The following is a 23,303-nucleotide window of genomic DNA, read 5'->3' as shown; positions in this document are numbered from 1 at the left end:
TTTGAGTCGCGTGTTTGTTAGCTATATACAGACAAACGACCAATCAAGAGGCCAGAAATAAAGCCCGCAAACTAGGTATTTACATATTAACTACACTATTAACTATTTAGGCCTACGCCTATTTCCATATGGCGTTGCAGAATTTGAAAAAATATCCCAAAGTTTTTGTGACTAACGTGTCAGTAGAAGCTTTTTGTTTCGACGTTTTTGTCGAAATTTGGGTGTCACAACATAAAGTATGCATTAAGTGCGTACCGATTACATACTTTAGATCGTCCATTTCTGTTTCATTAACGGATTTCCAATTTTTACTTAAAAAAATTAGTGTTTGACAAACAAGGCAAGACAAGTCCTTTTGTTTAGGTAAAAAGTAAATCAGGATGTAATTTTGCTATAATTTTGTTAAATTACACGAGGTTTTATAAAAGCTGCGATATAAAGATGCCATAACGTTCAAATATGGCGTCCATGCGTCATACTTCAGGCGCCGCTAATGCAACGCCTCCGTAATCTAACTCAGCATGTCAATGTCAGGAAAGTATTTAAAAGCAAACTTTGCCAAACCTCTACAGTACGTATTTACGTTTATATGCTATAAACTGAAAAAGTCGTCGCTAGTTGCTTTGGAAGTGCTACGTTTGTTAATTAATTATCAAATTGTCTCAAGTACACCCACGCTAAAAGCTTATTATCCAAGCCAAGGTAATTACACGACTGGCGTGTACACGAATTTGTGACGTAATATCGAGAGTAATGGCGTCCATACACAACCAGATATCACAATGATATAAAATCAGACAACACCATGAGTACCGGTGGCATTTTCAAAAACAGAATGATAGTTTCAGACAAAGCTATTTACAAGCAAAGCTTAGTACACTTAAAACATTTTTAGAATGCTTTACAAGTTACATGGACAAATGCGTGACTTTGATTGCGCTTTAGCAGCAATTGCAGTTTAAGATCAGTCATGAGGATTCAGCATTCTTAGCGACAACCGCGCAGTTATAGCTCATTATCGGTAGGGCGTTTCAACTTATGCATTCGCCATCAACATACTGTATAATAATTCTGGATAACATTCGAATGAAATGTTTATCTTGCGTTTGTTGACAAGAAGTTCTCGAACGTTTTACGCGTTTGGTCATTGGTAGGTTTTCGTCATTTCCCGTAAGTGTTCTTAACTTTGAGTCAATGCACAGTATTACTGGAAGCAACAGCCGGATTACACAAGGAGAGTTCACAAAATTACATGTAAGGTAATCTGACGCAAGTAAACCATTTTTACTACCGCGGTACCGCTTTATTCTGTATCAAATCTATGCCCTCTAGGGCTGAAATACAAAGAAGCAGTGATGATGCCATAGTGGTCATTCGGTGATTTTGCTTCTTGCGCCTGCATATACTGTAAAGTTCACTACTTTCAATAATGATCTGCTGTAATATGATTTGGAATTGCGATAGTAAATTGGCTTTTGATTTAACACAAAAAAGTGATTGGCAGTAGAACTTATCTTCAGTGGGGTCGGGTTTGTCCCGCACATTTTACGGTATTTTGTGGTCAAAACATTTATTTAAAGTTAGCGTCGTTTAAGTTTATTTGGAGAAGTACATACATGTGTTATCAGAAAATTAATCAGTTCATGTTATGTGGAAAATTTTTACCGTGGCCTGTTGTTCATTAATTCTGTAATTTATATCGCTTATTTATCAACAAAAAGCTATGCGACGGTAAGATTTCATAATATTTAGTGTGTGACGTCGTTTGTTAAAAACCAGCAACGTATCCAAGAGTTAATTATGCTAATTATTCTATTGTCTTGATTATAAGCGGCATTCCAACATTAGCTGCACGAAAACTGACGAAGAAAAGAAACATAAACTGCCAATGAATTTAAGCTTCACAAAATAACCATTGAATATAAGGGAGTATTAAGCATGTATCTGTAGTTAAGCCATCTAGCCTATTGCCAATGATGCGCTCCTAGGTTGGAACATGATACGTGTGGGCATAAAAGGTTGTTAACTAAAAAATACAACAAACAAAGCTTTTCTAAAAAGATTTATTTCAGTTGTTATCAAAGACATTAACAACCTCGAATTTACTGAGTATATTTAAAGTGAAACGCGTTCAGTTGAAATAATTGCCACACTTAAAACTATATAATTTATATTTAGTTTATGTTCTAAAAGAACCTTCTAACTGTTGTGCGTAGTATGGTTTGACTTCTACCAAATGGATTGATGTCGTTAGTGGCATTAAATCTATTAAGTATTACAATACGTAGCTTGAGAGAGGTGGCTATAGTCCTTTTCTAGTTGTAGAGTTTTTGATACAGAGGGCCAAAACGACCAGTGTGTGATTATGTAGAAGTGCATTATTCAATATTTATTTATTTGTGGCTGTTGCTATACTGTTACTTATTCTGCCCATTATCTTTACAAATATAATCCCCACATTTACTAGATTGCAATTATAGGAAATCAAAGTATTTCGAGTTATTGTTTATGACTGCATAAAATATGAATTGTCAACGTCAGACGTAAACGACCAGGCAGTGAAGGGAACTCAATTGATTTATGGCTTTATATATAAATGTTTCCCCGTGACTGTCGTGTCGTTAGGACTAGGATAGCTGTCGGCAAAGCTGAACACGTGTCGGTCCTTGAAGTTACCTGCTTTTATAACTGGTTTGCATTCTTGCTAGTTTGCATGCAGCATGTTGTCATTTTACATTTGCTTGCTTACGAGAACGTTGTTTATGGTCATTGCGCTCTATTAGCCGCATGCAGGTGTGCTATAGGCAACTTTGCAATTACAAACGTTTGGTTTTAGGACATGATATTGCAATTTCAAAGGGCAACCTTAAGGTCGCAGCCAGCCACGACAAAACCAACTTGTTGATGGTGATTTATAGCAGCGATAGTGAAAGCTCAAATTAACTAAAGTATATTGTCAGAATCTAGTTTATTGAAACTTTTACTTGGCCTTTCTCCTTGTCAGACTAACGTGGCAGTGAAGTCTCTCCAGGGTATTGTAACAGAGCTACAATGGCGACAACCACACCTGCGGTGTGTGTAAAAGTATTTTGCGGATTAAGCGATTACTGTTAACGTATTACAGGATTAACTTTTTATTTGTATTGTATTCAGATCAGCATACATGGTAATCAAAACCACGTGAAATTATTATAAACATACTCCTCTCTTGCAAATTGTTTGTATTAGCTTTTTATCACTGTGTGTGTTGTGAACCATAAGTTAAACTGCACAAACACGCAGACTCAGTTGCGTAAAGTTTTTTGGCGGTGCCTTAAATTCGGTTTTGGTTTGTATTAAACAGTGTTACTGTTTTAAACTAATTAGTTTCAATTTCAGTTACAAAATTTATCTTATTGCACAAACAGTCAGGGATGTATAAGCGGTCTGTTGCTATCGTGTAACTGATCTTGACCGTCAAACACTACACAGCGTATAAATTTGTTTGAATAATGCATTAAGCTCTTGTAGATATGTTTGTGACGTTATATTTTTCGATGGGTGCAACAGCAGCGGTAACTAGCAAAGTTAGCGGAATGCGATATGTATATATATAATGTACAGTTATCACATCTTGGTTATTAGTATATTGGTAACATGTTAAATATATTCGTATCATTCATATATAAGAGATGAATTCAGTTCATATGTTTCAATGATTTTTGTACCATATTTGCAGTTCACTAAGATTTTATTGTATAAAAGCAGCTATTTATTAGTAGTGTTTTACTTAATTTTGATTGTATACGTAAATTAAATGGAATCAATTTTGCAGACACTTTGCTGTAGAACGTTTGGTGGTTCATTGGTCTATTTTAAATTTATACCGACGAATGCAATAAACCACATTTTTAAGTTAAAAAGTTAAACTGGTCAATCCCTCGTCACCCAATTGCGGCATCGATGATTAGAACCTGTGAAAAGTTGACAACAATGAAATTATTTTTACATCAGCTCTCACACCACTGCAATCGTACAAGGAACTTTAGCATACAAAATCACAGGTAATTATGCCTATATAATTGCAATCTGTTGATCTTATAAATGTTTTGACAACATTTAGTTTACAAGCAAATTCGAAATGAGTCAATTTTAAATTATAGCTTTGCTGCGTGGTTACTTAGGCCAATTGATTAAGATAGGTTTTCCGCAAACGTTTTTACGAAAAAAGTTTCATTGATTTTAGGTAGATCAGTAAAAGAAATTAGTAATTCAGCAAAAACAGTTTTGCTGGAATATAGCTTTTTAAAAAGGAAGCTAGCTATTTGTGTAAAAATATGTAATAATATCGACCCACAACTAGCAAGCAAACGCGGTTGAACTTCGGCTTCGACGTCATAATTACTTGCGCTAAATCAATAAGGTGAAGTCACTTCTGCTGATATAGATGACTATCAATTAACGTCTCGTGCTTGGCGTTTTTCTTCCTTGTGCCTTTTTAATTGTTTATTTTGCAAATTGGAAACATTTTATTAATGATTTTGCACAAAATCCATGGTTTACGCAAAACGTAAATTATTTGTAACCTTATAAAAGGGGATCACCCTAAAAAGAGCAAACCATATTCTATTACCCAAAACCAACGGAGGCTAAATTATGGGGTCATTTCTAAACCTCATTAAAAGTTGAAGAAAACGGATCTGCATCGTCTTGATATCTTTTGCAAAGGTATTGCTTCTTGAATGATATCAAAAACGCCAGATTTGTTCATATTTGGTTCTTCCACTGAAATGTAATGGGATTGGTGGAAATTTCAGTCTTATTATGATCATGTTTGCACATTTAACTCCAACGTCTAGCTTCAGAGACTATATCGGGAGTTACTTTGGTATTTCAACCTATATTGGTCCATAAAACCTATAGATACTATACTGTGTCGTTGCAGTTTATTTAAAATCTTAATTGATCATTCTTTAAACTCATCAGTTTTGTTTTAATTTCTCTTATACAAGTAAATGTAAATGTTTCTTTCTTGTCTCTTCTTGTAAATGTAAATATTTGTTTTGTAAATGCAATGGAATTTGTTTACCATTCATCTTTTTTTGCATCTCAAACTCTTTTTCTGTTAGCGCACTAAATAAATTCGTTTTATTTGAACGCTTATCAAGTATAATCCATCTTTTCAACATTTCTAAATTTAGCGAATTCGTCTTTGATATGTTACTGCTTAAACCTGCAAAGTTTAACAATGTCAGATGTATTTCGCAGGCTATTGGGATTATTTTGTTTTGTCTTGGTCTTTTTGGACGTCTCTATGGGAATTGAAACTGTCCAATCCAATCTAACTTTTCATGAAGGTAACGGATTGCATCATAAGAACATGGAAGGTAATTATAAAGTGCTGTTGTTGCTATTGTTTTTAACTTACTAATGGCTTATGTTTACAACTTATGATGATTTGTGCAAAAACAACTGCTTGTATGTTTTGTGTATATGACCGGGTTTTCAAATACATGCTTTATACACGTACCTTATAACAAATCATGAAACATGTAATTAACAACTGAAGTTGCTAAAAGTCCTAAGCATGCAAGGCGTCAGTTGGAGAAGAATTAGGAAACAATTACGCTCAACGGGCCCAATTTGGACTGACTTTTTTCGCCATGATAAAATCAGACCAGTAATCAGCTCAAAGCGTGAAGATGCTAGGGCACGAAATGTCGCGATAACGCTTTTAAGAGAACGTAAACCTTAAGCATAACAGGTGCAACATGTGCAAAAATTAAAGCTCAAAACTAGTTCAATATATAACTAACGTGAAATATATGCTCTGTGAGCATTATATGCGTCGACACTTGGTACAGTTATGTCAGCGGGATAAAGAGCGTATATAATAACATATTTTGCAGCAGTGACCACCACCACAAATACAGACGCAACAAAAAGGCAGCGTTTTCTTAACAATAAGACTTTATTGTCCTCAAAATATTTTGGAATATGATTTATTTCATTGCTGTAAGTAGTAGTGGTATTGTAATCAGGGCTGGGAAAATTTATCCGGTTCATAGCAATTACGGGCTAGAGGCTTTTAGCATCTAAATGTTTTGTTAGCCATGAGCCGAAAGCGTACTCATGACAGAGATTTTGGAGCGAAATAAACCATCGATTTGTGGAAACATGTTGTTCCGTTAATCATTTTAATGCGTGATAAGTTTGTTTTCCTAATACATTTCGGAGCCTAGCATGATTTACGTTGCTAATGCAACACTTTTCATTCCACTTCTTAAAAATGAACAGTGCTTTTACCTGCATTTAACGATGTGATTTGCCATTTAGCAACTATGGCAGCTAACCGCCGGTTAACGGCTAAAATTTCAGCACCTAATTGTAATACATTTTGACCTCTTCCTGAGTGAAAATCTGGTGTTCAAACAGAAGCTTAATGCAACGTTTTAAAACTCGCTCCAAGCAATAAAACTATTTGTTTTTATATTGTAATATGTTGACAGCGGCACGTAATTGTTTCGTGCTTAAAAGTATTTATTAGTCATGATAAAATAAGGTAGAAACAATTCTTTGCGCGAACTAAAAATTTTATTGGCGATGCTTATCACATTTTGGCAATATCTTTGACAAACTGGTATAGAAAGTTTGCGTTATATCTTTTTGTTAACGTTCTGCAGGTCTATACCTCATCGCGGCAAAACGAAATGCATAAATGACACAAGTTGAAATTTAAAAAGAGGAAAAGCATAAAATTTTATAAATACGAGCGTCAATGATAGGTTGAAATTAGTTTACTTGCGATATAATTTTCAATAATTTTTTATGGAGACAGCACTTAACGAAAATTATAGGCTTAATTGACATTGGTATACAAGAGAGTGTGTGACATATAAACTAAAGAATGCAAGGCCGTGAGATCGTACCCGTCAACATAAATATATAGTAACGTTGCAAGTTAATTCTATCTGGCAAACATTAATTGCATGATAACAATTTTGTTTCGACAAATTCAGTTTTGATGAGAAAATAGTAGATGTGCACCTAATTAGTTCAAACAGGAAGAAAACTTTGTCAAAATAACACGTTTGTTTGACAGCTAAAACTTCTTCACATTCTTAATTCTTGCCTAATTTACTGTATGTATAATTTTTGCATATATGATCACTGCTCTTTGTAAAACATACATAAACTCAAGATAATCTTGCGTACCGTAACACACTGAGAAGCTTTTTGGTTACGATCTTATCTCTCATCACAGAAGATTTTCATAATACCATTAACTGATTGAAGGTATCGTATCGCTTCCATCAGCATCTTAAAACCCGCGAAATAATTAGGAATTATTTATCCATTATTTGTCCCTGTCAGGAAACCGATGGGAAATTGCGGTAATTTTTAAAATGTCTAAACGATGTGTTTGTGAAATTATGTTCAAATGTAATTTGCTTTCGTTTGAACAATACATTAAAGTATTTACTGCACATTTGAACACATTTGAACACACATCATCAGTTGAACACATTTGAACACACATCATCAGAAAGCTTTTGGCACGTTCTTTGGATATTGAATACCCACTCGAATGGAAATATGAGCTTTTATAAGACTTAAACTATTAATGGTTTGATCAAATTTCAGAAAATAAAGACGTTTTGACTATAACAAATCCCTATATTGCGCTAACAACGTATTAAAATCAGAAAGCAGGATAGCAAATAAATATTTCTATATAAACGTCAACCAGATCAGCATTATCGCTTGACAATTGAAAGATATATTCCGTTGACAGATATCCTCTTTACATGTGGTTATTTTCATCCTGCTTTTGGAAGTTTAGTTGCATCACAAATTTGGTTTAAATTCATTTCCTCAATAATTTTGAAACGCCGTCATCCGCAAAGACCCTCTACAATATCGAATCAGTAGTTAAAGATTATGCAGTTTTTAGTTTCATACGTCACACACTTTAATCTAAGTTTAGACTAAGGTGACTACTTTGAGGCCAATCCAAAAGCTAATAGTATGATCCTTATTACAAAACTCATGCTTTGTTATTGCTTTTTTGACCATATTAACGTGTGGCTTATAAAACTTAAAAACGTTTAATAATAGTGCGTCACTAAATTATAAAAATAAAACGTTTTCTCTCATGTTTTCAGATTGCTTGTCTGACTTTGAAGGATTCAAAAATATATATCTGCAAGGTGTGAAGGAAGAATTTTTCGTCACATACAACCAAACTACATTAGAAGAATGTAAAACACTTTGCTGTAAAGAAGAAAGGTTCGTAAATTTAAACTTGCATTTCTATCTTTAACGTTTAATGTATAAGTTACATTCTTTTTTAGTTTTTGTGATTTAAAACTTGTAATTTATCAGTATACACCGCATAATAGCAATGCTATATTGTTTTCTTGTGTAGCAGCCACAACTAATCTATACCAAATAGCTTTCAAGTTATAGCTCTGCAAATCACTTCTAGATTTGAGTGTCAATCATTCAGTTATTTTGTTCCTCTCAAAGTGTGTTGGGTTATGAACGTCACCGACGATCATGGGAATGCAAAGAAGGAAAACGCCCAAAATTGGTTTCATTATCATCATGTTAGGCCTGGTGGTAAGTTTGTACCAAATTTTTGTGACATATAAAGCGTTAAATGAACTTGAGAGGCTTTTGGTCTTTCATTTTGGGTGTTTGCAATATACTGTACATTAATCCATACTATATACCGTATGTCAATGTCCAACCTGAAACATGGTACCGACGTATCATTTACGCCGTTAATAATTGTTTGTGTTACAAGATTACCAAACTAACATGGCCTCTAATGTACTGCTACATTGTGGAGAAAAGCATGTACACCTTATCTAATGTTGAACGTTGTACACCTTGTCTATGTTTTTGCAATAAAATTTGATTACTCTTAACCGCAAACCGGGAAGCTCCTCCCTGTTTTTGATGTGGTGGTGAAGTCATTTGTTCAATAAAAACGTTTCTGTGTTACGTATACTGTAATGAAACCCGTGCACGTGATCAACATATCCTCCAACCACTCTCTAGATTTAACAACTGCCTCTCCTGAAATTTCTTCGGTTGCCTATGGGGTCAATTTTGAGAATGTCACTAGTGCGTCGTCTAGCGGCTTGTTTTCCCATCTTCGAGACTCTCTCGTCGTTAGCACAAATGCTCAAACACTAGGCGAAAATGACGAAGAAAAGAATGGCGTTGCAGACCCCACTAGTACGTCACTTGACATCAATAAACGTACAGATGACCCAAGGACACTTAAAGATAACAAGGATGACGATGCAAGCAAAACATTGGCTTTAACTCGTTCCGACGTCACTTACTCTCTAAACGTCTTACCAGGTGAAGAAGATACAACTGCTTATAATGATGTCACAAAAAAGGCATTTTTGCCACGTCGTAGAACAACAACATTGAAACCGTTAACTTCCACGGCGAAAGGTAAACACAGTTTTGTTTTAAGGATGATGCAACAGAGGTATCTTGCGAGAATAATATCTTCTGTAGTTCACGCGCGTTATTTCATATTAAAATCTTATTTTCAGTAATTATACAGTAAACATAGAAGTTGGTTTGTGTTTACAATTGGTATACAATAAATAATTTACAAATTTTACCATAATTAATCATTTAAAAACAACAATTTCGCACTCGATGGAATAAATAACATATCTTGTAAATATGATCAGCAGTGTTGGTAATGTAAAGCAATGAAGAATGACGTTATTACAAATTAATTTAGGCAAACAAATAATATTTACAAATATTTTGGCAATCTGCTTAAGTTGAAAAAAAAAACATTGCTAACTTTGCCTTGAGCAACATAATGAAATCAGGTTCTTATCTTGTTACCTTGTTGCCAATCTATTTGAAATACATCATTAGTTACTTAAATTTCCTGCTATTATTTTGTAAAAGAATATGTGTTTGAAACTCTATCATCTACGATAATTTCATGTGACTGCAGGTCGACGTAATTGCAACATCCCTTGTCAAAATGGGGGAAAGTGCTCAAGCGTCGTTGATGAGACGAACGAAAGAACCGAACTTTGTTCATGCAAGGAAGGATACAGCGGGCTGTATTGCGAAAATCCTGAAATTTTTTCAGGTTTGATGTGTGGTGTATTTTAAAGCCTATTGATTCTGTTATTCTCTTGCAATGGTACCGGTATTAAACTTTTCTTAATGCAGTAATAAATCTCAGAAGATCTTTCCATTATGCTTTGGATTTAAAGAAATATCTTTTATCGCCCTGCAATTTGAATGAAATTTGATAATTAATAATTTAATTAATCATCAGCATTGTACGATTTTATGTCCATATTTATTTATGTTTGAAAAACGTTTCTATTTTTGACATCAGGGGGCATAGCAGATTACATCATTCCAGTCGCCATCCTGGGTGTTATTATCTTCATCCTTTTTATCATTCTCCTGGCTGTTTATCTTCTGTACAGAAAGCGAACAGGGAAGTATAGAGTGAAGCGGAGAGCGGACAAGTGGAACAGGAGATCACAGGTAGGCTATATGGTTAAACTGCTTTTTGAACCGGTTGGGTTCTCAACATAAAACGATTTTTAGTTTTCTTTTTTCCTCAACGCTTAATATTTACAAAGTACTTTCACTGAACTACCTCTTGTTTTTGACTTGTACAGGCTATCCGTCCAACATGCTTTTTTATATTTTTTCCTAATAGACTGTGAAACTGCCACGCTTATACCGCCCACATAGTAATTATTTTCAATTGCACTTCAGCACATCCTATTACTTGTCATTATCGACGATTTTAAATACTTTGTATATGGGAAGGCGGAAAAATACTTATGTAGGCAGGACAATTAGGTATACGATACCTAATTAGACCATTATACCACAAATACGTAATCGAAAAACACAATTGCGAACTGCCAAGTTTAACTCAATTTGTTAGGAACATTTATAGTTTGAAAAGATTTCATATCTTCCTGTTTGGGGTTTTAGTTTCTTAGCTGGACGTTGATTCTTATTGGGGCGTTGCTGACACCTGCAACATGTGTATTTTGATTATGCAAATCAGATTTTCTACAGTATTTACTCAGTTTCTTGAACCATTTTTACTTAAGTACAGTATATAGCGAGTGAACTAAATTGACAGAACATCATGCTTCAAATTGATCTTTGCTACAGCAAGTGCAAGTTAGAATAATTTATTTGGTTTTGCATAATTATCACATTAAACTAATTCATTGTATCACATTTATTAAAGGCTCAAGCCCGTCGAACACATAGTTTTCATTCGGGTTCACACGGATCATCAGGTGTTAGTGAGATAAGCGCTCCGGGATCGGTACATTCTACCGCCACAAGTTCGACAACAACCTCGGTGTAAGAACTGCTCCAGCAGGTTCCACAATACAAGTTCCATTCTACGTTTAAGGAACCGTATGTTCCATCGAAATTGCTTTCAATACTACTGTATGAGTAAAGTTTTTTGTGTCGTCGCTTAAACACATGAAGTCATCAAGAGATGTAAGAGTTGGTGCTTCGTTGTTCACAAACTGTAACATATGATTCAAATGTCACTGCACAGTTTTGTCATTCAGTTTTTTGGCCAGGGAATATAAATTATCTTTTAAGCCAATAAAGTAGAGGGAAGTTTCCAAAAATGGATGATATGTCGATTGCATTTACACTTTCTGGATCGTTTGGACAAGGCGCAGCTGCTGTATTTGAATTCCTTTTTTGTAATTGTTTCCTTTTACAACGTTTATTGTTCCCATCACTGTGATTTCATACTTTGTATATATTACATGCTAAAACATTTTTAATTCGTTCGTTCACAGAAAATGTTAAGTTTCGAAAAACGTATTGACCCAATCATGCAAGCAAAAATCAACTTGTGCAAACAAAACCACCAGAAAATCAATTTATAGCAAATATTTATGTACAACGAGCGTATTTGCGTAATATTTTATTTTGGAAATCAATGGAATTGTTGCTAAAAGTGAATATTTTATCAAGTGCCTTGTGATCATTGTATTAATATAATTCCTTTAGTTTACTATTGTTACGTTTTGCTTGTCCTCACTCTTAGAATTACAGGCATATGTTTTATTTAAAAGCAGTTAAGTTAAGTTTGTCTTCATACAGCTCATCTCAGGAGCTCCAATACAAAACTGTCAGTCCAACTACTTGTCGGACACACCTCGATAAAAAGACACATGTGCTTAATTAACCACGGAAACGCGCAATCAGCCGCAAGGGAGAAATGTAACAGATACAGGCGAAAACAAGTGTAACACTATTGTATAATATTTTTGGAATGCTATTGAAATAAAATATTAAGTGATGAAAAAGGGTTATATTTACAACAACAAAAAATATTCCAATCAATTGCAAAATACACTAAATACATCATAAAAAATAAAAAAGCATAAAATGGTTGAGCTTTCTTAATCAAATTAATCACTATACAGAAACATTTGTAAACCAGGAAAAAACTATTATGTAGCCTACAAAAACCTATAGAGCTGTAGGCACTTAAATTGCTCTTCAAGATTTGTATTTTATCAGAAAATGATGTTATTTTGCAGAATATTTCTTGATAAATCAAAAAGTTAGAACTAAATTTCAGTATCTGAAGAAACAGGAATACTTTTTTGAAAAAAGGTGGAAGCATATTACACTGCATTTGTAGTTTTCCATTGTGTTTGATGACATAGAGTATAGCTTATTTACTTATGTTACTTACGTACTGCACTTATTGGTTTATCGTTAGTTCGTTAATATCATTTACAATTCATTGATTTGTTTTTTTAATTGTTTTATTTTTATTTTTTTTAACTAGAATTGTTAATACTATGGGTATTGTGCGGTATGCATTTGTAGTCTGCCACATTTTTATATGGCGATTCGCAATAATAAATGCAAAAAGTACTTGGCATAAACAACCCAAAAATATCGCAACGCTTATTGAAAACAATGACACAATAACGTTAATACTACTACAATGAAATAAAAAAGAATACTAAGACTATAATTATACTTCTTAAAAAAAATGAAAAATTTCCTTTCTATCATTTACTATACACAGACTAGCTCACAGACAATCCGTTGCTATCTGCTTCGTAGCATTTCAAACAATGTTTTTTTTCCAATGTGGTTAGCATTTGTTAAAGTAAAAGTTAGGATCTATAACCTTCTTAAATTATTTTTAATTACGACGTACCAAAAAAGAATCCTTCGTGTTCTTGTCTTTCAACAACAGCGTCGATATAATAACGGCTAGAATTGATGTCTGCCAAGCATTATGACAGTTCTGGATTCGACTCCGTGTAGAAGCAGATTAATAACCTATTTTATTTTAATTAAACTATGTTAATAACTTAGTAATTTTCTTCTAATTAACCAAAACCAACTTTTATTTAACAATTGCTTTCAACAACAGCGTCGGTGTTGTAACAGTTAGCAATGGTGCTTGCCTCTATAGTTCCATAGTCGGCTACCGGTCGACGCAGGTTAATAACCTAGTAATATTTTTTAAGTAGCCTATATCTAAAATTAATTATTTGTATTCATGTCTTTCGACAAAGCTTCGATGGTGTAACTGTTAAACTTGGTGCTCTCCAAGTACTATTTCCGGTTTACAAGTAGACTTTTGGTAAACGAAAGTTCATAGAATAGTAATTTACTTTATAGTTGATTCATATCTGAAAAGAAATTTTGTATTCTTGCCGTTCAACAACATCGTCGATAATTAATTAATGTAATGGTTAGCATTGGTGCTTTCCAAACACTAGTTCCTTGTTCGCCTCATGGTCGACGCATGTTAATGGATTAGTAGTTTTCGCTTTAGTTGATGCATAAGTTCAAGTAATTCTTTTTATGCTTGCCTTTGAACATTAACATTAATGATGTAACTGTAGACAATTGTACCTTTCAAACAGAATTTCCGGCTTCTACTTTCGGTCCAAACAGATTAATAACCCAGCAATTTTCTTTTCAATTACAAATTAGCGAAAAATAAATCTTCGTATACTTGCGTTCCAACAACAAATAACCAGCATTTACTTTTCAGAAAAACTTTTATTAAATGTAATTCTTCGTAATCTTGCGTTACAACAAAAGCGTTGGTGGTGTAACGGTTAGCATTGGTGCCTTCCAAGCACTAGCTTTGAGTTCGACTCCTGGTTTACGCTCGTTGACAACCTTGTAATATTTTTTTAATAACCTTACAAGTAAAATCAATTCGTTGTATTCTTGCATATATGCAACACCTTCAATGGTGTAACGGTTAGCAATTGTGACTTCCAAGCTTTTGTTCAGTATTCGAGTCTCTGTTTATTCATGTTGATTACCTTGTAAATTTCCTTTTAATTTCCTCGTAACAAAAACATCGTTGTCACCCATTATTTCCGGTTACGTTGTTAAATTTTTGCACCTGAAAATAATGGCAGAAAGTAAACCCGTTTCCTACTAGGAAAAAGTTTAAAAGAAACTAATGCATATGGAGTATGCTCGACCAAATTGCTTACCATTTAGAGTAGCTTATGGTACCAAAAGAGATGATCTTTGGAAAATGTTTGAAAGATTAAATTCTCATTAAAATGTCTCGTGGGACTTGTGAAGAAAAAAGGTGGTAATAATATCGATATTAACTGCAAATCTGTAGAGTACGTACTGGAACGTCATGACAAGCTTCCAAATCTTGAAGAAATTAGATATCTACGGTTGTAGGAACCGGATAAAGTATATGTTCATATATCCTGGATTCCCATACCGAATAAAAGATCGCAATAACTTTATAGCGCACAAAGTTAAATGAGGCACAAAGTTTTTTTTACTTTCAGTTGATGCATAACAAGGAGAATGCATTGTAATCTGTGTACATTCTATACATGGTAATTCTGCATTTCAACATCAACATCGATGGTGTAACATTTAGCATTAGAAACAAATTTATATATTAGCATACTTTTTTAATTGAGGTATATCTAAGTGGAAAACATTGTATTTTTGTATAACAGCAACAGCGTCGATAGTGTAACGATTAGCATTGGTGCCTTCCAAGCACAAGTTCCGAGTTCGACTCCCGAACGACGCAGATTAATTGAATTGTTTTTTAAAATTTCAGTTGATGCATAACAAAAAAAATACATTGTATTCGGTTTAAAACCGATGCATTGTATTCCTGCATTTCAACATCAGCGTAGATGGTGTAACATTTAACATTAGAAGCAGATATATAATTAGTATACTTTGTGTTAATTGAGGTATGTCTAAGACGAAAACATTGTATTCTTGAACTTCAGCAACAGCGTCAATGGTGTAACGGTTAGCATTGATGCCTTTCAAGCACTAGTTCCGGGTACGAATGCCGGTCGACGCAGACTAACTGAATTGTTTGTTTACTTGCAGTTGATGAAGAAGAAGAATACATTGTATTCTGTCTACATTCTATACATGATAATTCTGCACTTCAACATCAACATCGATGGTGTAACCTTTACTATTAGAAGCAGATTTATAGATTAGCATATTTTTTTATTTGAGGTATATCTAAGTGAAACACATTGTATTCTTGTAAAACAAAAACAGCGTCGATGGTGTAACGGTTAGCATTGGTGCCTTCCAAGCACTAGTTCCGGGTTCGACTCCCGGTCGACGCAGACTATCTGAATTGTTTGTTTACTTGCAGTTGATGCATAACAAAGAAGAATTCGTTGTATTTGGTATAAAACCAATGCATTTTATACCAGCATTTCAACATCAGCGTAGAAGGTGTGACATTTAGCATTAGAAACAGATGTATAGAATTGTGCAATTAGTTTTAGTTGACGTTTACCTAAGAGCAAAACATTGTTCTGTTTCACTTTAGCAACAGCGTCGATGGTGTAACGGTTAGCATTGGTGCCTTCCAAGCACTAGTTCCGGGTTCGACTCCCGGTCGACGCAGACTAACTTAATTTTTTGTTTACTTTCAGTTGATGCATAACAAGAAGAATGCATTGTATTTTGTGTACATTCTATACAAGGTAATTCTGCATTTCAACATCAACATCGATGGTGTAACATTTACCATTAGAAGCAGATTTATAGATTAGCATATTTTTTTTAGTTGAGTTATATATAAGTGGAAATCATTGTATTCTTGTACAACAGCAACAGCGTCGATGGTTTAACGGTTAGCATTGGTGCCTTCCCAGCACTAGTTCCGGGTTCGACTCCCGGTCGACGCAGACTAAATGAATGGTTTGTTTACTTTCAGTTGATGTATGACAAGAAAAATGCATAGAATTCTTCCTACATTCTATACATGATAATTTTGCACTTCAACATCAACATCGATGATGTAACCTTTACTATTAGAAGCAGAATTCTATATTAATATACTTTTTTTTAATTTAGGTATATCTAAGTGGAAAACATTGTATTCTTGTACAACAGCAACAGCGTCGATGGTGCGGTTAGCATTGGTGCCTTCCAAGCACTAGTTCCGGGTTCAACTCCCGGTCGACGCAGACTAACTGAATTATTTGTTTACTTTCAGTTCATGCATAACAAAGAAGAATACATTGTATTTGGTATAAAACCCATGCATTGTATACAAGCATTTCAACATCAGCGTAGAAGGTGAGACATTTAGCATTAGAAGCAGATGTATAGAATTGTGCAATTAGTTTTAGTTGACGTTTATCTAAGACCAAAACATTGTTCTGTTTCAATTTAGCAACAGCGTCGATGGTGTAACGGTTAGCATTGGTGCCTTCCAAGCACTAGTTCCGGGTTCGACTCCCGGTCGACGCAGAATAATTGAATTCTTTGTTTTCTTGCAGTTGATGTATAACAAGAAAGATGCATTGTATTAAGTGTACATTCTATACGTGATAATTCTGCACTTCAACATCAACATCGATGGTGTAACCTTTACTATTAGATGCAGATTTATAGATTAGCATACTTCTTTTATTTGAGGTATAAGTTATATAAGTGGAAAACATTGTATTCGTGTACAACAGCAACATTGTCGATGGTGTAACGGTTAGCATTGGTGCCTTCTAAGCACTAGTTCCGGGTTCGACTCCCGGTCGACGCAAATTAGCTGAATTGTTTGTTTACTTTCAGTTGATGCATAACAAAGAAGAATACATTGTATTTGGTATAAAACCCATGCATTGTATACAAGCATTTCAACATCAGCGTAGATGGTGTAACATTTAACATTAGAAACAAATTTATATATTAGCATACTTTTTTTATTGAGGTATATCTAAGTGGAAAACATTGTATTTTTGTATAACAGCAACAGCGTCGATAGCGTAACGATTAGCATTGGTGCCTTCCAAGCACTAGTTCCGAGTTCGACTCCCGAATGACGCAGACTAATTGAATTGTTTTTTTAAATTTCAGTTGATGCATAACAAAAAAAATACATTGTATTCGATTTAAATCCGATGCATTGTATTCCTGCACTTCAACATCAGCGTAGATGGTGTAACATTTAACATTAGAAGCAGATATATAATTATTATACTTTGTGTTAAATGAGGTATGTCTAAGAGCAAAACATTGTATTCTTGAACTTCAGCAACAGCGTCGATGGTGTAACGGTTAGCATTGGTGCCTTCCAAGCACAAGTTCCGGGTTCGACTCCCGGTCGACGCAGACTAATTGAATTGTTTGTTTACTTGCAGTTGATGAAGAAGAAGAATACATTGTTTTCTGTCTACATTCTATACATCATAATTCTGCACTTCAACATCAACATCGATGGTGTAACCTTTACTATTAGAAGCAGATTTATAGATTGGCATTTTTTTTTATTTGAGGTATATCTAAGTAAAATACATTGTATTCTTGTAAAACAGCAACAGCGTCGATGGTGTAACGGTTAGCATTGGTGCCTTCCAAGCACTAGTTCCGGGTTCGACTCCCGGTCGACGCAGACTAATTGAATTCTTTGTTTACTTGCAGTTGATGTATAACAAGAAAGATGCATTGTATTTTGTGTACATTCTATAAATGATAATTCTGCACTTCAACATCAGCATCGATGGTGTAACCTTTACTATTAGATGCAGATTTATAGATTAGCATACTTCTTTTATTTGAGGTATAAGTTATATAAGTGGAAAACATTGTATTCGTGTACAAAAGCAACAGCGTCGATGGTGTAACGGTTAGCATTGGTGCCTTCCAAGCACTAGTTCCGGGTTCGAATCCCGGTCGACGCAGACTAACTGAATTATTTGTTTACTTTCAGTTGATGCATAACAAAGAAGAATACATTGTATTTGGTATAAAACCCATGCATTGTATACAAGCATTTCAACATCAGCGTAGAAGGTGTGACATTTAGCATTAGAAGCAGATGTATAGAATTGTGCAATTAGTTTTAGTTGACGTTTATCTAAGAGCAAAACATTGTTCTGTTTCACTTTAGCAACAGCGTCGATGGTGTAACGGTTAGCATTGGTGCCTTCCAAGCACTAGTTCCGGATTCGACTCCCGCTCGACGCAGACTAACTGAATTCTTTGTTTACTTTCAGTTGATACATAACAAGAAGAATGCATTGTATTTTGTGTACATTCCATACATGGTAATTCTGCATTTCAACATCAACATCGATGGTGTAAAATTTACTATTAGAAGCAGATTTATAGATTAGCATATTTTTTTTTGTTGAAGTATATCTAATTGGAAATCATTGTATTCTTGTACAACAGCAACAGCTTCGATGGTTTAACGGTTAGCATTGGTGCCTTCCAAGCACTAGTTCCGGGTTCGACTCCCGGTCGACGCAGACTAACTGAATTCTTTGTTTACTTGCAGTTGATGTATAACAAGAAAGATACATTGTATTGTGTGTACATTCTATACATGATAATTGTGCACTTCAACATCAACATCGATGGTGTAACCTTTACTATTAAAAGCAGATTTATATATATTAGTATACTTTTTTTTTATTGAGCAATATCTAAGTGGAAATCATTGTATTCTTGTACAACAGCAACAGCGTCGATGGTGTAACGGTTAGCATTGGTGCCTTCCAAGCACTAGTTCCGGGTTCGACTCCCGGTCGACGCAGACTAATTGAATTCTTTGTTTACTTTCAAGTGATGAATAACAAGAAGAATGCATTGCATTCTGTTTACATTCTATACATTGTAATTCTGCACTTCAACATCAACATCGATGGTGTAACATTTACCATTAGAAGCAGATTTATAGATTAGCATTTTTTTTTAGTGGAGGTATATCTAAGTGGAAATCATTGTATTCTTGTACAACAGCAACAGCGTCGATGGTGTAACGGTTAGCATTGGTGCCTTCCAAGCACTAGTTACGGGTTAGATTCCCGGTCGACGCAGACTAATTGAATTCTTTGTTTACTTTCAGTTGATGCATAATAAAAAAAATACATTGTATTCGATTTAAAACCGATGCATTGTATTCATGCATTTCAACATCAGCGTAGATGGTGTAACATTTAACATTAGAAACAAATTTATATATTAGCATACTTTTTTAATTGAGGTATATCTAAGTGGAAAACATTGTATTTTTATATAACAGCAACAGCGTCGATAGTGTAACGATTAGCATTGGTGCCTTCCAAGCACCAGTTCCGAGTTCGACTCCCGAACGACGCAGACTAATTGAATTGTTTTTTTAAATTTCAGTTGATGCATAACAAAACAAATACATTGTAATCGATTTAAAACCGATGCATTGTATTCCTGCATTTCAACATCAGCGTAGATGGTGTAACTGTTAGCATTGGTGCCTTCCAAGCACTAGTTCCGGGTACGAATCCCGGTCGACGCAGACTAATTGAATTGTTTGTTTAGTTGCAGTTGATGAAGAAGAAGAATACATTGTATTCTGTCTACATTCTATACATGATAATTCTGCACTTCAACATCAACATCGATGGTGTAACCTTTACTATTAGAAGCAGATTTATAGATTAGCATATTTTTTTATTTGAGGTATATCTAAGTGAAACACATTGTATTCTTGTAAAACAAAAACAGCGTCGATGGTGTAACGGTTAGCATTGGTGCCTTCCAAGCACTCGTTCCGGGTTCGACTCCCGGTCGACGCAGACTAATTGAATTGTTTGTTTACTTGCAGTTGATGTATAACAAGAAAGATGCATTGTTTTAAGTGTACATTCTATACATGATAATTCTGCACTGCAACATCAACATCGATGGTTTAATCTTTACCATTAGCAGCAGATTTATAGATTAGCATACTTCTTTTATTTGAGGTATAAGTTATATAAGTGGAAAACATTGTATTCGTGTACAACAGCATCAGCGTCGATAGTGTAACGGTTAGCATTGGTGCCTTCCAAGCACTAGTTCCGGGTTCGACTCCCGGTTGACGCAGACTAACTTAATTCTTTGTTTACTTTCAGTTGATGCATAACAAGAAGAATGCATTGTATTTTGTGTACATTCTATACATTGTAATTCTGCATTTCAACATCAACATCGATGGTGTAACATTTACTATTAGAAGCAGATTTATAGATTAGAATATTTTTTTTAGTTTAGGTATATCTAAGTGGAAATCATTGTATTCTTGTACAACAGCAACAGCGTCGATGGTGTAACGTTTAGCATTGGTGCCTTCCAAGCTCTAGTTCCGGGTTCGACTCCCGGTCGACGCAGACTAACTGAATTCTTTGTTTACTTTCAGTTGATGTATGACAAGAAAAAAGGATAGAATTCTGTCTACATTCTATACATGATAATTTTGCACTTCAACATCAACATCGATGGTGTAACCTTTACTATTAGAAGCAGAATTCTATATTAGCAGACTTTATTTTAATTTAGGTATATCTAAGTGGAAAACGTTGTATTCTTGTACAACAGCAACAGCGTCGATGGTGTAACGGTTAGCATTGGTGCCTTCCAAGCACTAGTTACGGGTTCGACTCCCGGTCGACGCAGAATAATTGAATTCTTTGTTTACTTTCAGGTGATGAATAACAAGAAGAATGCATTGCATTCTGTGTACATTCTATACATGATAATTCTGCACTGCAATATCGATGGTGTAACCTTTACTATTAGAAGCAGATTTATAGATTAGCATACTTTTTTTATTTGAGGTATATCTAAGTAAAATACATTGTATTCTTGTTAAAAAGCAACAGCGTCGATGGTGTAACGGTTAGCATTGGTGCCTTCCAAGCACTAGTTCCGGGTTCGACTCCCGGTCGACGCAGACTAATTGAATTCTTTGTTTTCTTGCAGTTGATGTATAACAATAAAGATGCATTGTATTAAGTGTACGTTCTATAAATGATAATTTTGCACTTCAACATCAGCATCGATGGTGTAACCTTTATTATTAGAAGCAGATTTATAGATTAGCATACTTCTTTTATTTGAGGTATAAGTTATATAAGTGGAAAACATTGTATTCGTGTACAACAGCAACAGCGTCGATGGTGTAACGGTTAGCATTGGTGCCTTCAAAGCACTAGTTCCGGGTTCGAATCCCGGTCGACGCAGACTAACTGAATTGTTTGTTTACTTTCAGTTCATGCATAACAAAGAAGAATACATTGTATTCGGTATAAAACCCATGCATTGTATACAAGCATTTCAACATCAGCGTAGAAGGTGAAACATTTAGCATTAGCATTAGAAGGAGATGTATAGAATTGTGCAATTACTTTCAGTTGACGTTTACCTAAGACCAAAACATTGTTCTGTTTCAATTTAGCAACAGCGTCGATGGTGTAATGGTTAGCATTGGTGCTTTCCAAGCACTAGTACAGGGTTCGACTCCCGGTCGACGCAGACTAACTGAATTCTTTGTTTACTTTCAGTTGATGTATAACAAGAAGAATGCATTGTATTTTGTGTACATTCTATACATGGTAATTCTGCATTTCAACATCAACATCGATGGTGTAACATTTACCATTAGAAGCAGATTTATAGATTAGCATATTATTTTCAGTTGGGGTATATCTAAGTGGAAATCCTTGTATTCTTGTACAACAGCAACAGCGTCGATGGTGTAACGGTTAGCATTGGTGCCTTCCAAGCATTAGTTACGGGTTCGATTCCCGGTCGACGCAGACTAATTGAATTCTTGGTTTACTTTCAGTTGATGCATAACAAAAAAAATACATTGTATTCGATTTAAAACCGATGCATTGTATTCATGCATTTCAACATCAGCGTAGATGGTGTAACATTTAACATTAGAAGCAGATATATAATTAATATACTTTGTGTTAATTGAGGTATGTCTAAGACGAAAACATTGTATTCTTGTACAACAGCAACAGCGTCGATGGTGTAACGGTTAGCATTGGTGCCTTCCAAGCACTAGTTACGGGTTCGATTCCCGGTCGACGCAGACTAATTGAATTCTTTGTTTACTTTCAGGTGATGAATAACAAGAAGAATGCATTGCATTCTGTGTACATTCTATACATAGTAATTCTGCACTGCAATATCGATGGTGTAACGATTACTATTAGAAGCAGATTTATAGATTAGCATACTTTTTTTATTTGAGGTATATCTAAGTGAAATACATTGTATTCTTGTAAAACAGCAACAGCGTCGATAGTGTAACGGTTAGCATTGGTGCCTTCCAAGCACTAGTTCCGGGTTCGACTCCCGGTCGACGCTGACTAATTGAATTGTTTGTTTTCTTGCAGTTGATGTATAACAAGAAAGATGCATTGTATTAAGTGTACATTCTATACATGATAATTTTGCACTTCAACATCAACATCGATGGTGTAACCTTTACTATTAGAAGCAGATTTATAGATTAGCATACTTCTTTTATTTGAGGTATAAGTTATATAAGTGGAAAACATTGTATTCGTGTACAACAGCAACAGCGTCGATGGTGACACGGTTAGCATTGGTGCCTTCCAAGCACTAGTTCCGGGTTCGACTCCCGGTCGACGCAGACGAACTGAATTGTTTGTTTACTTGCAGTTGATGCATAACAAAGAAGAATACGTTGTATTTGGTATAAAACCCATGCATTGTATACAAGCATTTAAACATCCGCGTAGAAGTTGTGACATTTAGCATTAGAAGTAGATGTATAGAATTGTGCAATTAGTTTTAGTTGACGTTTACCTAAGACCAAAACATTGTTCTGTTTCACTTTAGCAACAGCGTCGATGGTGTAACGGTTAGCATTGGTGCCTTCCAAGCACTAGTACCGGGTTCGACTCCCGGTTGACGCAGACTAACTTAATTCTTTGTTTTCTTGCAGTTGATGTATAACAAGAAAGATGCATTGTATTAAG

At 34.8% G+C, this 23,303-nt stretch overlaps 1 protein-coding gene and 17 non-coding genes across 18 annotated transcripts; all 18 read left to right on the top strand.

Annotated features, from left to right (window-relative positions):
• Positions 1 to 3,818: 3,818 nt before the first annotated feature.
• LOC143459576 (uncharacterized) lies at positions 3,819 to 12,053 on the top strand. Its single transcript, XM_076956791.1, has 8 exons — positions 3,819 to 4,043; positions 5,248 to 5,366; positions 8,145 to 8,268; positions 8,468 to 8,631; positions 9,046 to 9,453; positions 9,965 to 10,120; positions 10,376 to 10,530; positions 11,258 to 12,053. The coding sequence occupies exons 1-8, from the start codon at positions 3,943 to 3,945 to the stop codon at positions 11,378 to 11,380; spliced, it is 1,350 nt and encodes a 449-aa protein (XP_076812906.1). The 5' UTR covers positions 3,819 to 3,942; the 3' UTR covers positions 11,381 to 12,053.
• Positions 12,054 to 15,587: 3,534 nt separating this feature from the next.
• Trnag-ucc (transfer RNA glycine (anticodon UCC)) lies at positions 15,588 to 15,659 on the top strand. The gene has a single exon. It is a non-coding gene; the product is annotated as a tRNA-Gly (tRNA).
• Positions 15,660 to 15,873: 214 nt separating this feature from the next.
• Positions 15,874 to 15,945, top strand: Trnag-ucc (transfer RNA glycine (anticodon UCC)). The gene has a single exon. It is a non-coding gene; the product is annotated as a tRNA-Gly (tRNA).
• A 780-nt stretch (positions 15,946 to 16,725) lies between these two features.
• Trnag-ucc (transfer RNA glycine (anticodon UCC)) lies at positions 16,726 to 16,797 on the top strand. Its single transcript has one exon. It is a non-coding gene; the product is annotated as a tRNA-Gly (tRNA).
• A 786-nt stretch (positions 16,798 to 17,583) lies between these two features.
• On the top strand, positions 17,584 to 17,655 carry Trnag-ucc (transfer RNA glycine (anticodon UCC)). Its single transcript has one exon. It is a non-coding gene; the product is annotated as a tRNA-Gly (tRNA).
• A 208-nt stretch (positions 17,656 to 17,863) lies between these two features.
• On the top strand, positions 17,864 to 17,935 carry Trnag-ucc (transfer RNA glycine (anticodon UCC)). Its single transcript has one exon. It is a non-coding gene; the product is annotated as a tRNA-Gly (tRNA).
• A 217-nt stretch (positions 17,936 to 18,152) lies between these two features.
• Positions 18,153 to 18,224, top strand: Trnag-ucc (transfer RNA glycine (anticodon UCC)). Its single transcript has one exon. It is a non-coding gene; the product is annotated as a tRNA-Gly (tRNA).
• Positions 18,225 to 19,009: 785 nt separating this feature from the next.
• Positions 19,010 to 19,081, top strand: Trnag-ucc (transfer RNA glycine (anticodon UCC)). Its single transcript has one exon. It is a non-coding gene; the product is annotated as a tRNA-Gly (tRNA).
• Positions 19,082 to 19,292: 211 nt separating this feature from the next.
• Positions 19,293 to 19,364, top strand: Trnag-ucc (transfer RNA glycine (anticodon UCC)). The gene has a single exon. It is a non-coding gene; the product is annotated as a tRNA-Gly (tRNA).
• Positions 19,365 to 20,030: 666 nt separating this feature from the next.
• On the top strand, positions 20,031 to 20,102 carry Trnag-ucc (transfer RNA glycine (anticodon UCC)). The gene has a single exon. It is a non-coding gene; the product is annotated as a tRNA-Gly (tRNA).
• Positions 20,103 to 20,319: 217 nt separating this feature from the next.
• Trnag-ucc (transfer RNA glycine (anticodon UCC)) lies at positions 20,320 to 20,391 on the top strand. Its single transcript has one exon. It is a non-coding gene; the product is annotated as a tRNA-Gly (tRNA).
• A 497-nt stretch (positions 20,392 to 20,888) lies between these two features.
• On the top strand, positions 20,889 to 20,960 carry Trnag-ucc (transfer RNA glycine (anticodon UCC)). Its single transcript has one exon. It is a non-coding gene; the product is annotated as a tRNA-Gly (tRNA).
• Positions 20,961 to 21,166: 206 nt separating this feature from the next.
• On the top strand, positions 21,167 to 21,238 carry Trnag-ucc (transfer RNA glycine (anticodon UCC)). The gene has a single exon. It is a non-coding gene; the product is annotated as a tRNA-Gly (tRNA).
• Positions 21,239 to 21,747: 509 nt separating this feature from the next.
• On the top strand, positions 21,748 to 21,819 carry Trnag-ucc (transfer RNA glycine (anticodon UCC)). The gene has a single exon. It is a non-coding gene; the product is annotated as a tRNA-Gly (tRNA).
• Positions 21,820 to 22,031: 212 nt separating this feature from the next.
• Trnag-ucc (transfer RNA glycine (anticodon UCC)) lies at positions 22,032 to 22,103 on the top strand. Its single transcript has one exon. It is a non-coding gene; the product is annotated as a tRNA-Gly (tRNA).
• A 212-nt stretch (positions 22,104 to 22,315) lies between these two features.
• Trnag-ucc (transfer RNA glycine (anticodon UCC)) lies at positions 22,316 to 22,387 on the top strand. The gene has a single exon. It is a non-coding gene; the product is annotated as a tRNA-Gly (tRNA).
• Positions 22,388 to 22,593: 206 nt separating this feature from the next.
• Positions 22,594 to 22,665, top strand: Trnag-ucc (transfer RNA glycine (anticodon UCC)). Its single transcript has one exon. It is a non-coding gene; the product is annotated as a tRNA-Gly (tRNA).
• Positions 22,666 to 23,168: 503 nt separating this feature from the next.
• Positions 23,169 to 23,240, top strand: Trnag-ucc (transfer RNA glycine (anticodon UCC)). Its single transcript has one exon. It is a non-coding gene; the product is annotated as a tRNA-Gly (tRNA).
• The last annotated feature ends 63 nt before the right edge of the window (positions 23,241 to 23,303 follow it).

Source organism: Clavelina lepadiformis, chromosome 5 (genome assembly GCF_947623445.1).
Source record: "Clavelina lepadiformis chromosome 5, kaClaLepa1.1, whole genome shotgun sequence".
Lineage (NCBI taxonomy): Eukaryota > Metazoa > Chordata > Ascidiacea > Aplousobranchia > Clavelinidae > Clavelina > Clavelina lepadiformis.
The sequence above is the reverse complement of the archived record's forward strand: the minus strand, read 5'-3'. Positions and strand labels throughout refer to the sequence as shown.